The sequence below is a fragment of the Sinocyclocheilus anshuiensis genome, unplaced genomic scaffold (genome assembly GCF_001515605.1).
Source record: "Sinocyclocheilus anshuiensis isolate Anshui unplaced genomic scaffold, SAMN03320099.WGS_v1.1 scaffold369, whole genome shotgun sequence".
Lineage (NCBI taxonomy): Eukaryota > Metazoa > Chordata > Actinopteri > Cypriniformes > Cyprinidae > Sinocyclocheilus > Sinocyclocheilus anshuiensis.
In genome coordinates, this window is record NW_015540935.1 from 729,533 (window position 1) to 744,218 (window position 14,686).

A 14,686-nucleotide genomic window follows, 5' to 3' on the forward strand; every position below is an offset into this window, starting at 1 on the left:
CGCTCTCCACTGCCTCTCCCATTATTCCTGTTGTTCCTCGTCGTTCCTCTTCCATACTTTTCTGAATTGCATCAATCCAGTGTTTTTATTCAGTTATTTTTTTCTTGTAGGTTTGCAGATGGGGTTGAGAATTTAGAACCCGTTCTTATTTAGAACTATTTCCGTTTTTAAAATGACACTGTAGTGCATTATGTTCCTGATGTTCAGTTATGTTACTGGTTCTTAAACGGATTGAATGGGGTGGCAGTGTGTACTGTGTGATGGTAGAAATATCAACTGGAAGATTCTGCTGTGCTGTTTACACCTCTGTATGTCTGTGGTGTAATTTAAATCAAGCGGCTAGCAGAAAGCTACAGTGTGACGCAGGCGGACACGTTTCCAGTTTAGTCTTTGAATACAATGAATGTTTTTCATGTTGTCATGTGCCTGTGTAAGGTGCAATTGCAGTGCTGTAATGCTATTGGATTTCAACTGGTTTGCACAGATTTGCCATTGTAAATGGCTTTGAGATGTGCCTTATGCAATTCGATTTCTATTCTTTAACTGGTTGGAGACTTTTTTTGGTGATAATTTAATATTTTTTATATTTTAACTTGTGATATTTATTATGATGCAAATAATAATTTGCACTGATGCTGAATACACCCATTCACTATGCACCTGGTCACATGAACTAAATTTGCAAAGGTGCATGCTCTGTTGTTAATAGTGTAGCAATGTATGAAGCAGCATTCATGCATAAGTCACTTTCAAATCAAACAGCTTTCAAATCCTTGTGACCAACTTGAAAATGTTGCAAAATCAGCGTGAAATATTCTGCCCTTGCACAAAATTTCATAATGCATGGATTCTTATTGAAATGACTGGATTTCGCCTACAGAAATTTGCTAAAGCAGTGGTAAATGTAGCCGCACATTTAATCATATTGCAAATAATCTTATCCAACAAGTTCTGAATAAAATAAGAGTAAATGAGATGAAGTAGCTTTCATTTGTGAAGTGTTGAATTGACCGAATAATTTAAAAAAGAAAAAGTTGTCATTAAAAGGTTGCATTGAAAAAAAAAAATCATTTTCTATCAAAAATAACTATATTATGATAATACAACTGTGATTTTTTTTTTTTTTTTCCTTTAGAAAATGCAGATGGAACATTTTAAAATACTTGTAAACCATACTTGATGCCAGTTTTTCCTGCTATTCAAGTAAATTTTTGTTGTTCTTTGAAAGTACTAAAAGAATAATTATTTCCTTTATTTAACAAGGTTGCATAACAAAATCATTTTCTATCAAAAATAACTATATTACGATAATACAACTGTGATTTTTTTTTTTTTTTTTCCTTTAGAAAATGCAGATGGAACATTTTAAAATACTTGTAAACCATACTTGATGCCAGTTTTTCCTGCTATTCAAGTAAATTTTTGTTGTTCTTTGAAAGTACTAAAAGAATAATTATTTCCTTTATTTAACCAGGAAAATCCTATTGAGATATTACAATCTCCTCTTCCAGATAGACCATGTCAAGACGGCAGCAAATGAAGTTTCACATAAAACAAATCATTAAACAAAAGTATTACAAATACTCATATATGGTCACTAAATAAAGTAAAATCCAGAACAACAATTACAGGTTTTACATTTAAAAGTGTTTAAAGGTGGAATCTGAGTACATTTTGCAATTAATTCCAAACCGTAGGAGCATGAAAAGAAAAAGCAAATTGACCAGATTCTGCGTAAATGCTTGGGACTTTCAACTGTCAAGTAAGTAGTGAAAGAATAGTTAGAGAATCGGAATGGTTTAGTGGAATTGTAACCAGAATCCCATTTATAAACCCCTTATGTTTCTCAGATCTGAGTTCTCTGGTCTCTTACGCTCGGGCTGCAGCTCCAGCAGGTTTTGCGCGCTCATGTCGGCGGCCCCGCGATCTGACTCTGGGGCCGCTCTGCTGTGGGAGGGGCGTTGCTCTGGAGAAGAGGAGGCAGACAGGCTGTTTTTTTCCCTTCCTTTTTTCTGTCAGGCTCCCAGCCCCCCAGTATCCACCTCTCCTTCCTTCTCCGTCCCTCTGTTTCCACCCAGACGGGGCGGCTGCCTCCCTCACCGAAGCATCTGTGGTTCCCGCTACTATTGTGACCCACACAATAGACCCCAAATGCGGTCACACAGTGAACCCCTCCCCGCCGGCATCAAACACCAGAGAGATGCTGGATCCGTCCAGATGCACGTCAGTAAATGTTTTTATATACAGCTCTGAGCGCGTCACCGAAGGAATTTTAACTTGTGGCAACCCTTATTTGTTACAATCATTTGAACATATTTGATCTAGTGTAATTATTATTAAGCAAAAAACGATGACAAATGCCAAAAGACATTGAGAGCGTTCGGCAGTCTTTGGCTCGGCGGCTCCAGCTTTGATTGGTTTACTGCTAAATCCAATCACAGACATTCAGTCACTCTTTAGAGAGAGTGACCGTGGCATATAGCGCAACAGTCAGCTTCTGGAAAAATCCCGTTCATTTTCCCCATGGATAAATTGAGTTTTCAAGACACGCCAGGAGCTCTGAGGTTAAGTGATGATGTACGTTTCTGTAAAAGCCTGTAGTCAGTGTGATTTCAACTCACTGAAGAAATTTTAGGAAAAAAAAAAACGTGCTAAAACTGTGCTAAATTGCAGAATTCCAAGTGAAGAACTCCATTACCCATAATACTGACGAAAAATCCACCAATCAGAGAGATCACTGTTACTATGGAAACACTGTGCCAAAAGTAGCAGTCCCATAAATCATTGGAAATTAATGGCATAATAATTGTGTCAGTCTCCCTACAGTCGAACCACTTATATTGGTATATTTTTTTATTTTTTCCAATGAAATACAGAGTTCTGGCATGAAACTCTAGATGGCGCAGTCCGATAGGTCTAACTCAATCTGACATAATGACATCATTATCACATGCACAGCTGATTGGTTCTCTCCTGTATCGGTAGCCAATGAGCTCAACATTCAAATATATGACTAGTGCTTGCTGTAGCAGTTGCAGCTTGCTTCAGAAACCCTCCACCTTCCCCAGCTCCACCTGTGTAGATCTGCTACGAGGTGATTCATGTATGCTATATGGGGGTTATTTCATGTATGTTATATTTGCAGCAGCAGTATTTCTTACATGCTCACAGCAGCATGTTGTGGATGTATTGGCAGTAGCAAGTCTCGGTACTTGTTCTGCCGCAGCAGCGTAGCTGATCTATTACGCCAAGACCAAACACATTAACATTGTCATGTACATTACCATGCCAATCCCTCCGAGAGTTGTCATGGCAGAAATATATTTAATCCTGAATATATTGCAGTAGTTTAATTTTGCAACGTTTCATAGAATGAGTAGTTTATCCCTTATAAATTACTTTAAAATTGATATTATCAATTATTATGTAGAATAATACTAATTTAAAGTAATCGATAATGAAAGTAATCAGCAATGAATTAGATTTGCTGTAATATATTTATTAATTAAATACAGAAAATAAAAATCGCATTTTAACCTGATTAATTAAGGGAATAATCAATCGGTTATCAAAATATTTGTAAGTCGCAGCCCTACTTTATATCAAATTTTGAGGTGTGATTGATCTCTGAGCTGGTTAATTTGGTTTATGACTTCTACTCTTCTTTCATTAATTTTCAGATGTTTATGGAGAAAACAAAAGGGAAAAATACTAAAAATACTGGAACTAAGGCCGTGTCCAAAGCGCCAGATGCTCTGCTGAAAATGCCTAGCTGCGAGTGCTTGAGAGCATGGAACAGAATAAAATGTAGAAATTTTGCAAGCATTATTTTTCATGTCAATATTCGTGGTAGTCTGGGAATCCCATCTGGTACAGACATGAATACTCGGAGACAGTGCATTACAAGTCGTGTGAGTTACTTAATCGAATTACTTTTTCAAGTAACTAGTAAAGTAACACATTACTTTTAAATATACAATGAAATATCAGTTACTTTTTCAAATAAGTAACTTCAGTTACTTTTTTTTCCCATTTATTCACTGACTCCTCTCCTGTTGCCGTGAAATCGGGAGTGAGGTGCAAAGACACTTCCTTCAGCCTGAGGCTTATTCATTTCACTTTTGGTGTGAAAGGGCCTTTACAGTTGCCAGAAATATAACTTTTGGGTTTTTTGTTATTAAAAAACCCCCCCAAAAAATCAAATAAGCATTCCCAGCCCAGGTGACAAATGCAGTAAGTAAAGCAAAAGTAATGTAATGCAGTTAGTTACTTGTTATGTAGTAACGCAATGTTGTAATACATTACTTTTAAAAGTAACTTTCCCCAACACTGCTCTGAGACAAGCAATATTAACTTCTCCATTACTGTCGTAGTACAAGCAGGGTGTGACGGTTGGTCGGTGTGGTATTAGTCCCGCCCCTCCTCCACTGTGATTGGACAGCTGACTAAAGAGTGACCGTGATGAGCGCTGCATTTCACCCAAAGTTGAACATTCTTCATGCATTCAGCATGAAAAAGACACTTGGCGCCTCATTACGCTTCTGGCATTTTAATAAATGCGGCTCTCCTATTGAAAACAATTGAAGAAATACGCTAGCCTCGGGAGAGACTGCTCGGCCTGAGACTGAAAACGTGAGCAGTCACTTACGCGTTATCGCCTTCACCGACCACAGTTTGTTAGAAACACCTGTAACGACACACGTGTGTTTGGTACTAAAGTAGGAAAGATCAGCACCAGTGCAAACAGTCTCAATGACGCTAGTTATATATTCCAGGCCTCTCTCTTATTAACATTCTGGCTATGTGCAGACAGTCCTGGCTGGGCATCAGTACTTAGAAGTGATTAATCATGAAAACTGTAATTCTGTGACTTGATATATATTTGTATTACTGAAACATTTCACACCGATTGAAATTCATTAACGACTACACTCAGATGTGCCAAAACAGGGGCTTAATATTTTATTTGTGATTTATCAGAGAGCAATTTTGCGTCAGCGATCTTCATGGTGATTGAGTTCGGGGCAGCACTCCAGAGGAGATTAGGGGCCGTTCACATAGGACCACTGTGGTCCTGAAGTGCATTATTTAATAGAAGTGTTCATAACTTGGCAAAAAATGCTGAAAAAAAAAAGATGCAATGCAATATCCAGTTTATCTGTTGAGCATCTGAGTTGAGAAAATTGCCCTAGGAAGGGTCCCTAGTCTTGTGTGACCCTGAGACAGAGCCTTCATGAAAGTCTTCACTGTTTAACAGCCTCAGTTTAGAGTTCAACTTAGCCATTGTTGTTTGAGCTCAGCTGATGCAGTAACGCAGACTGAGAGAAGTGTTATCAACTGTTTCCAACAATGCTCAAATAAAATACAATCACATTTTCTTTTCAAATCCTTTCTTGACAGTTTTTACAGTGCGAGTAAAAAAAAAACCTGATTCAGTATCATTTGCTGCATGTTTCAGAGTGAAGTGTGGCACTGCACATGTGAGAAGCTCATTATCAGGGGTTTTCAGTATCTCATATCGGTTCACAGCCACATGTGCTCTGAGCTTGGGTTTTACAAATTTGTAATGAGAAGCCTGCCATTGTCAACAAAAGAGAAGCGTTATGGCCTCCCTGTCCGCCGAAATAAAAACTTGATGCTTTAATATTTTAAAATAAGTTAAGCCGTAAATATTACTTTTGTTGTTGTTATTATTGTTTGTTGTTTTAAATCATAATTGCAATTTGTATAATTAATTACAAATAGATTTTTTTTTTTTTTGCTAGTTTTTATTTGGTTTTATTTTACAGTGAAATATTACAATAGTATTGTCTTATTTTGTTAAATGTTTATTATTATTATTATTATTATTATTATACAGCCATAGTTAGTGGTGCTTGCCCATTAAACCGTTACCGTCACAATGCTGTGGATGGTTGCCATTGCTTGGTGGTTGCTAGTGTGGTGTGGGCGGTTGCTAGGTTGAAGGATGCTTACTAACACAAGTCCAAAGAGCCCACCCATAAATGCTTTCTAGAATATGACCGGAAGATCAGCGGATGCCAATCCAAGATGGATCCACAGAGCCTGATTGCATCCTTTGTTCACATCCCTAACCCTAACATCAGCAACAGCAGTCGGGGCGAGAGCAGTGTGTGTGCCGAGAGGCAGGCAGTAATGGCCGCTCCTCTCTTCTGCTCTGCCATCACACTCACAGTCAGTGGGCTGGTAGCTCCCCCTCATGGCTGACATCTGCACAGCCGCTGCTCACTACACTGGGACGTTTCCACCCGAAATCCTGCTCTGATTTGGGTGTGAAGAGCAAGAATTAGTGGCTGTACTATACGTGTGTGAACGCATCCGGCCCGGTGTGTCGCGCTAGCTTCGGCGGTAATTGTTGATTGATGTGTGTGAGATGCGTGGCGGTGAACGCCTGCGCGCCGTGACCTCAGCACGGGGGGAGGGGCGCCTCGACTTTGCACTAATGTGTCAAGCACGTGGAGACAGTTGCTATGGCAACCTCACAGATGCAGCTGCGCGCACGTGTGTGTTTTCCTGTCCTCCTTTTCTCCCTCCCGCTGTGCTTTTCCTCATTCTGCTGTTTTGGCAGCAGATGAATGTGTGTGTGTGTGTGTGTGTGTGTGTGTGTGTGTGAACAGGAGAAAGGTGTCCCGAGCCGGTGAGGGTCACACAGAATCTGAACCGCAGGGTTTCACCGCTGTCTTACCTCTGACAGGATTTCCCCTCACCTCATCACGACCATCACAGACAGTATTTCTCACTTCAGGATAGAGTTTGTAAACGAATCCAGCCCTCTGAGTTTGAGTTTCTCACTGTGGTGGTGTCTGTGAAACAACATGGCTGCCGTAGTGACTGTTGATATTCATCACAACTCGCTGGCCTGGTTTATGATAGAAACATATATATATATTTTTTAGAGTAACTGAAGTCATTTGCATCTGCAGATGTTGTTGGAACAGCAAAAGTGTTTTAAATAGACCACGTTTTCTCTGTTCTGAGAGCTGACAGACAGGCTAACACTGGTGCTAGTTTGAGCATAAAATGGCTGCCACACAGATACCAGAAAAGTCTCTCTCATGGTATTTACAGAGACGACATGAGCACACTTAGTGCTTTTTTATTTTTTAATTTTAGGATGATTGTTTGGCTACATTTGTGAATTATATGTGCTGTCAGGGGCTGTAATTTAGCAGGTTTGTGCTAAGCTAACAGTGAACTGTTATAATGTTTCACAAGTCAACAAAAAACATTTGTGTTTGGGATTTTAGTTTTTTTGCTCAGCAGAAGTTGGCTGTTGCTACTGGCAGATGTTAGCATAACCTAGTATAGCATAGTTTCTGCATAAATAGCATAATTATTACAATATTACTACTCTAAAACCATTGTCAATTATGGGAGCTCCTTCAGATAGCCCTGTGTTAAAGCTGGAATACAGACGTTCAAAATCGTCACATATTTTCAAACACTAGGCATCATACTTTGTAAAAGGTTACATAAATTTTTTTTCCAGCAAACCAGCTTAGGCTTTTTAGTTTTTTTTTTTCAGAAGACAACTGAAAATAATGCGTTCTGAAATTGACTAAAAATATCAAATACATTTGATCTTCAACAACTGAATGAACTAGGGCTGTAAAATCGATTAATCACTTCCAAAATAATTTTTTTTTTTTGTTTACATAATATGTGTGCTCTGTATATCTGTATACAAAATACACACACAAAATAAATATATGTAATCTATATTTCTACTTCTATTTTGGAAGCGATTAATCACAATGAATCGATTTTTTTCAGCCCTAGGATGAACTCAGAGTCTGAAGATAAAAGCATTACAATGTGTGCCTGTTATTAACTATGTAATTTACTGTGAAATCTGTCAGCTCTGACTGACCAAAATCTGCAGACTTCAAGCGAAATCGAAGAACGAACTGATGTGACATTTTGAACAAAATCTGGCCAAAACTCCGGCCGTCGATTTTTACAAAGCTCATCGGTCTGAAAAGCGAGGTGTGCTGTGATTGGCCAGCTATCCAGTGCGTTGATTGGCCGAATACCTCAAGCGTGTGACGGAAATGTTACGCCCCTACCATACTGTGATGCTGTGTACCGGCCGGAGTGATGAGACATAAACATTAAAACCCATTATAAACGAGCCTTTTGTTGCATCCAGTGGGGACATAATTACTGATTATAATGACTTACACTGTTTTTTACGCGTTGCATCGCGCCGCGTAAACATAAAACCATGTCTGCATTTGTGATCGGAGAAATGACAAACAACAAGCCTACTCTACACTGCTCAAAACTCACGTTTGAATCGTCAGGAAACACAGCGTCACACACGGAGGGCTAGAGTGAGCAGAGGCGGAGGGCTTGCGGCAACGACATGTGGCGACCCCGGGCTGGACTCCGCTTCGTCCACGGTGAATCGTCCGGCGATCGACAGCGTGAAGTTGTTGTATTTCCTCAGCGACCAGCACGGATCAGCTCTAGGCATGACGAAGCGGATGACTGAAAGCGACACTGACTCTGGTTTTTCATGTTTAAAGGTGCAATAGGTGATTGTCTTCAGAAACATTTTTCGTTATGCTGGTTGAAAGTCTCTTCACATCCCGATAGCCAATTCCAGTCCTCGCTGGAATTCTGCATATTCTGCACCCGCTCTGCATATTTTGCATGTTTCGCTTCGTTAACACACCCGATTCCGATAACCAGCTCGTTAGAAGTGAGCTACGTGCATGAACTGTGTTCTGATCGATATGATCCCTATACAGTGTTCATTGCTCCCTACTCCCTGAGCAGGGGAAATCTGTTGAAGTTTACTTCACTTCGGAACATTCATTCACGGATTTGCGCTGCGCAGTGTCTTCACACACAGACAAAACTTACTAGAGAAGTGTGACATATTATACCTCTGTAAATAAATACTACTTAAATTTACGTCTCGCACACATTAATGTGCGAGGACTGGAATTGGGAACCGCTGATGTAGCCTATTGTAGTAATGTTGTCTCTGGTATTCTGATCTGTGAGTGAGCGTATATGCGTTCAGGGGGCGTGGCTTTGGACGGCGATTGCAGGGAGGGTGGGACGTTCGCTTTCAGTGCTATCAGGCTAAATTTAGGATTTTCCAAGATCTCCTACTGCACCTTTAATACTGTAAAGCTGCTTGATTTAAGGCTATCTATTACATAAAGTACTATACAAATAAACGTGACGTGACTGGACTTTATTGGAGTACCGAACTGCAGAGCTTGTGCAAACATCCACATCGCTGTAATCAGATGCTTTCTTAACTGCTGCTTTCACGCCGCTGTCAGTTTTTGATGTGTTTGTTTAGTTATTGAGAGGAAAGCTCGCAGTATATATTTATATAATCTTCCAAACGTCGCTCAGCAGCTTCAGCTCTGTGTGAAGCGCTGTGTCTTCTATTGAATTGCATCCAGGAGGGGTGAATTACAGTCTTGCGCTACAGCGCCACACTGGTCAACCCGCATTATTGCAGGCTCTTACATATGAGATCAAATGACTACTCGACAACAAAAATATTTGTCGACAATTTTTTTTTTTTTTCGACGTTGTTGATAATGTTGACTAGTCATTTCAGCCCTATCACAAAAGTTCGTTCCGGCTGCAAAACACCTTCGTACTGCCATTGGTCCATGACGATTACGTCATAGGAGGTGTGCGCTGAGGCTCTGCCTTCTTTCTCGAAGAACTCTTCTCTGGGTTCTGAGTTCTGAGTCCTGTCGAGGTGAGATGAACGCAGTGGAGAGCCGCTTTATAGTAGCAAATTAAGTTGTGTTTCTGATTAAATGAGACACTGACACTGTTTTCATGTTTAATACTGCTGATTGCTGCTTTATATATTGAATAAAGTGCCATGTAAATACACGAGACGTGATTTCATGGGAGTGCTAATTTGCAGAGCTTGTGTTGCTGTGATCAGATTTTTATTAAAACAATTCTTGGTGTTTTCTCCATTTTTGTTCTTTATTTTGTTACTGAGAGGAAAGCGTGCAGCACATTTATATATTCATATAAACCTCGCTTTCATCAGAGTGGGCGGCGTCGGGATGTTCGCTAGCAGTATACTGCTGCTGCTCACGTGTTTCAAACTTTTTTAGTATATCAGGGCCTTGATTCTGGGTTTTTGCAACAAAACTAGGGCTGCACGATAAATCGCATGTGATATTTAACGCGCATCTTATCAGTAAAGCCGGTTCTGTAATCAAAGCCCACAGGTGATGGAGATTTATCGTGCAGCCCTAAACCAAACTTTTCCAGACTGTGAATCTGGGCAAAAGTCATGTTGTGTATTCCAGCTTTAAGAATCACATTTGTGCATTTGTTTTGAAGCTCAGCCAGAGACAGAGGGAAGTCCGCGGGGTCTGTCTGTGAACGCCTGCTGCAGTGTGATTATCGCTCTGGTCAGACAGTGTATGCTCCTGACCTCTAGAGAGCACGGGGTCAGACAGGTTCATGTGACGCTCCTTTCAGGACAGAAGGGGTTAAGATACACCCTCAGCTGTCGGTCAGATGACTGGTCTTATGATAGCGGAGTGAAGCCACAGTAAAAGAGTCAGTGTGATGAGCCTCGGCTTCAAAGGGGATTTTTTCCCTTGCATTTATCAGTGAAACTCTCTCACCGTGTTTTGTGTTTAATTGGATGTCTCAGTTTTCTCAGTTTGTTTGAGCTCTTCAGATTAAATATTAAGGTCACAATAATCTAGCATTCTAGCTCTTACATTTACAAGACAATTTTGCTGATTTTCTGCCAGCTTTGTATCGTTGCTATGTCAGTAGTAGATGTAAATGAACAATGCTTCCTCTTTCTCCATGTTACATGCACCAAGATATAATAGTCAACAAAAGTGAGACAAACATTTAGCTTCATCTGGCAGACTTTTGCCAACAAATAAGTGTTAATTTACATAAACTGCTGTCATTTACATGTACTACTGACATTGTAACAATACAAAGCTTGTTGAAAATTGGCAAAGGTGTAATTTATGAATGTTATTGAATTTAAAGAGTTTAATTCAATAAATGTATTAATTTATTTGATCAAAATATCCTCTTATACTTCATTTATCCGCTCAAGATGATGAAACCATCCACAATCGATTATGAGGCCGTTCACATGTCGCGTGTGAAACGCATGGAAAACGCCGGCTGCGTCACTTTCTCCTCTTTCCAGAAGCGTTCGGGAGCTTGTGTTCCAGTGGTGTATATGAGCCGCGTTCTCCATGAAGACGAAGAAGTTTCAGCTAAGGATAATGGATTTCCAGTCCTTGCTTTAACTCTACTACTTGACATATTTATGGAGATGAGAAATAATAATAAAAAAACCTTGTACAGCCATGATCAGCTGTTAGTACATCTTGCCCGAGCTTTCGACCTCTCTTTGAGTGCGCTTGTCGTGTCTACTTTTAAAATAACTAGCTGAGCATGCAAAAGACGCGACGTGCCCAAGTGCCATTGCATCATGTTGTGGTCTCACTCTCTCTCACACACACACACACACACACACACACACACACTCAGACAGAAAGACTCTGGGTTTATACCACACTCTCGGGTAATAAACACCTTCCTCATGGGTCACATACACCGAAATCTCCTGTTAAACGCACACATGCCAACATAAACACGAATCTGTCGAGGATTGTTTCCTGTTAGGAGAACGGAGCTGGGTCATACAGACTCTGAGCGTGTGTGTGTGGCAGTTAAAACAGGAGTCTGAATCAGCGTCCTCCTCCTGTCTCTCCCTCTGGGGTTCCTCCAGCAGGTCACAGCCCAAATATAGCAGTGGGCGCCGTTTCAAGTGCAAAACCGCCGACTTTGGGGCTGCAGCCAGTGTGAGATTTCTATGGGAATACTTGGCCATGCTCCAGTCGGCCTCTCAGTATGTGTGTTTGTGTGTCTTGTTCCACTCCCACTTTTTTTTCCCTTTCCCTCTCAGATCTGACTGGCAGATGAGCTTGCAAATTTTCGCTGAACACATGCGCTCCACGTGACGCGAGTCGAGTGTGTAAATATCCCCACACACACACACTCACACTCCTCTGCTGGGAGGCTTTATGACTGACTGCCAGATTGATTTCAGTATCACACCCCATATGGACTCGCTGCTCATTTTGCTCAGGCTTGTTTTCAGGCAGCCAGTGTTCTGTAATGGCAAAACCATCAATAATCAAAGACACATGGTAGCACGAAATTTCCATGTTTGCTTCATGCATATTGAGCGAACACTGTCTGATCTTATAGTAGTTTACTATACTTTTTTTCCTCCAAAGTGTGCTGCTCATGTTGTCATAGCATGCTAGATATGTTCACCTAGTTCTTCTGTTTTCATACGTGTCATGTTGTATTTGTTACAGATGTTCGCCTCTGCCTTGTCACTCAGTCAACTGGATTTATTTTATAGAGAGATTGTGAGCAGTGTTTGCGTGTGCTAAACCTGATGCAACAATGCTATGTTGTTTTTGTCAGCTAGTCGTCCAACAACTGACTAGCCAATTGGTTTGCTCTACCAGTGAGTTTACTTGGATGGCTTTGAAGGTATAGTGCACCCAAAAATTTTAATCGTCATTGTTTAAACACACTCGTAGTGCTGGGCGGTATACCGGTTCATACCGAATACCGGTGTTTATTTTTGTTTTGATATGAATTTTTAAAATACCACAATACCGGTGTATGTCAAATACCGTGATATAAATTTTTGGTCATACCGCCCAGCACTACACACTCGTGTGGTTAATAAACCTAAAAGACTTTCGTTCATCTTTAAAATAGTTGAAGTTGTTTTTTGAAAGTTCACAAAACCTAAAGTGTAACGCACAAATCAAGGCGTTTAAGTCTTTTGTATATATATTTACAGATTAAATTAGGATTTTTTTTCACATAAACGTTGATCAGTGCACATAGAGCTCATCAAATATGGTAAACAAGCTCAAACGTGCTTGCTTGAAAATCAGAAAGTGTTTTCCTCACACATCATGAAAGCACGTTAGAGCTAATGTTTACATTTCTCCTCAGAAGACCTGCATTAAACCGCTCGATTCATATAATTACTTTTATCTTTTTGTGCCTTTTGAGGCTTGAAAATTTAGCTTGTGTGGACTTTCAATAGATGAACGGAAATTATGATAGAAAATATACATATGCAGCTATGGAACAAATTAAGAGACCACTTAAATTGGATTTACTAGGTATGGGTTTGAGTAAAATGTTAATATTGGTTTATATAATATTGACAACAAAACCAGTCATAAGGGTAAATTTTTCAAAATTGAGATTTATACATCATCTGAAAGCTGAATAAATAAGCTTTCCATTGATGTATGGTTTGTTAGGATAGGACAATATTTGGCCGAGATACAACTATTTGAAAATCTGGAATCTGAGGGTGCAAAAAAAATCTAAATATTGAGAAAATCATCTTTAAAGTTGTCCAAATAAAGTTCTTAGCAATGCATATTACTAATGAAAAATTAAGTTTGGATATATTTACAGTAGGAAATTTACAAAATATCTTCATGGAACATGATCTTCACTTAATATCCTAATGATTTTTGGCATAAAAGAAAAATCAATAATTTAATTATTATTCAATTATTTAAAATTTGGAAGAAATGTCATCAGTAGTTTACTGAATAAAACAAAAATTACGTTTTACTAAAACACATACCTATAAATCATAAATCCAGAGAAACCGAGACGTTTCAAGTGGAATTTTTTCCATAGCTGTATATATTGAATTTTGGGTGAAGATTAAATAGTGATGCCAAACTTCTAAGTGAGGGTTTTAGCTTGATGTGCTTTATTATGCTAATATGTAACTATTACACTGTCTACAATACAAACAAGATGCTTGTCCCAATATACCAAAAGTACATGCATAACGTGCTCATGCCTGGTTGATGTAAAGTCGCTAGGGGTTTTAGCGTGTTGCATTGTGGCTGTTAGCATGTTGCTTGCTTACAAAATTCAGAAGAGCCTATTCTCAATTCTATACAATCTTTTGGTTTGTAGACATGGTTCAGGTTACTGCTTCAATGAAAGTCTGTTCAGTATTTGCTCGTTTCATCATCCAACCTTTGAATTTGTTTGTTTGTTTTATGGAGCCCCTATGAAAAATTGTTTCAGTGTTTGTGCGATCGCTTGCAAAACTTTTTTTCTCCCGAGTTATTTTTGCGTACGCTATGCTTTGTGAATGCATAGAAATATGCAGTGGGAGGAAAATGTGTATTTCCATCACCAGCAAAACTTCAAAAGTTCAGCGGGTGAATGCAAAAGCATTGAAATCGAATTCTTCTCATTTCATATATATTTTTTTTCCATCACTATGTCCCCCTCAGGGCTTCCTTAAAAACTACTAGTGTGCCTCTCCTCAGTAGATCACGTGATTTGAGCTCTCATTCATGTCTGTAGCACAAGCGCTGTGGGACAAGCACTCGGGAGCGTGTTCAGATTTGCTCAGAATGAGCAGCAGTAATAGTGACGCTTAACAAGCACCATTAATAACACATCGTCTGGTTCTCCTGTGCAGGATCTGTCGGGCTCCATCGATGATCTCCCCACAGGCACGGAGGGCGCGCTGAGTCCGGGGGTCAGCACGTCAGGAGTGTCCAGCAGTCAGGGGGAGCAGAGTAACCCGGCGCAGTCGCCCTTCTCGCCCCAC

General features: G+C 39.9%; 1 protein-coding gene across 1 annotated transcript in view; it reads left to right on the forward strand.

The window, feature by feature from the left end:
* Positions 1–14,686, forward strand: part of LOC107689556 (AT-rich interactive domain-containing protein 1A-like) — a 68,852-nt gene that overhangs the window by 36,647 nt on the left and 17,519 nt on the right. The window contains exon 5 of the mRNA XM_016487577.1: positions 14,555–14,684. Within this exon, the coding sequence (XP_016343063.1) occupies positions 14,555–14,684 (130 nt within the window). The remainder of the gene's footprint in view (positions 1–14,554; positions 14,685–14,686) is intronic.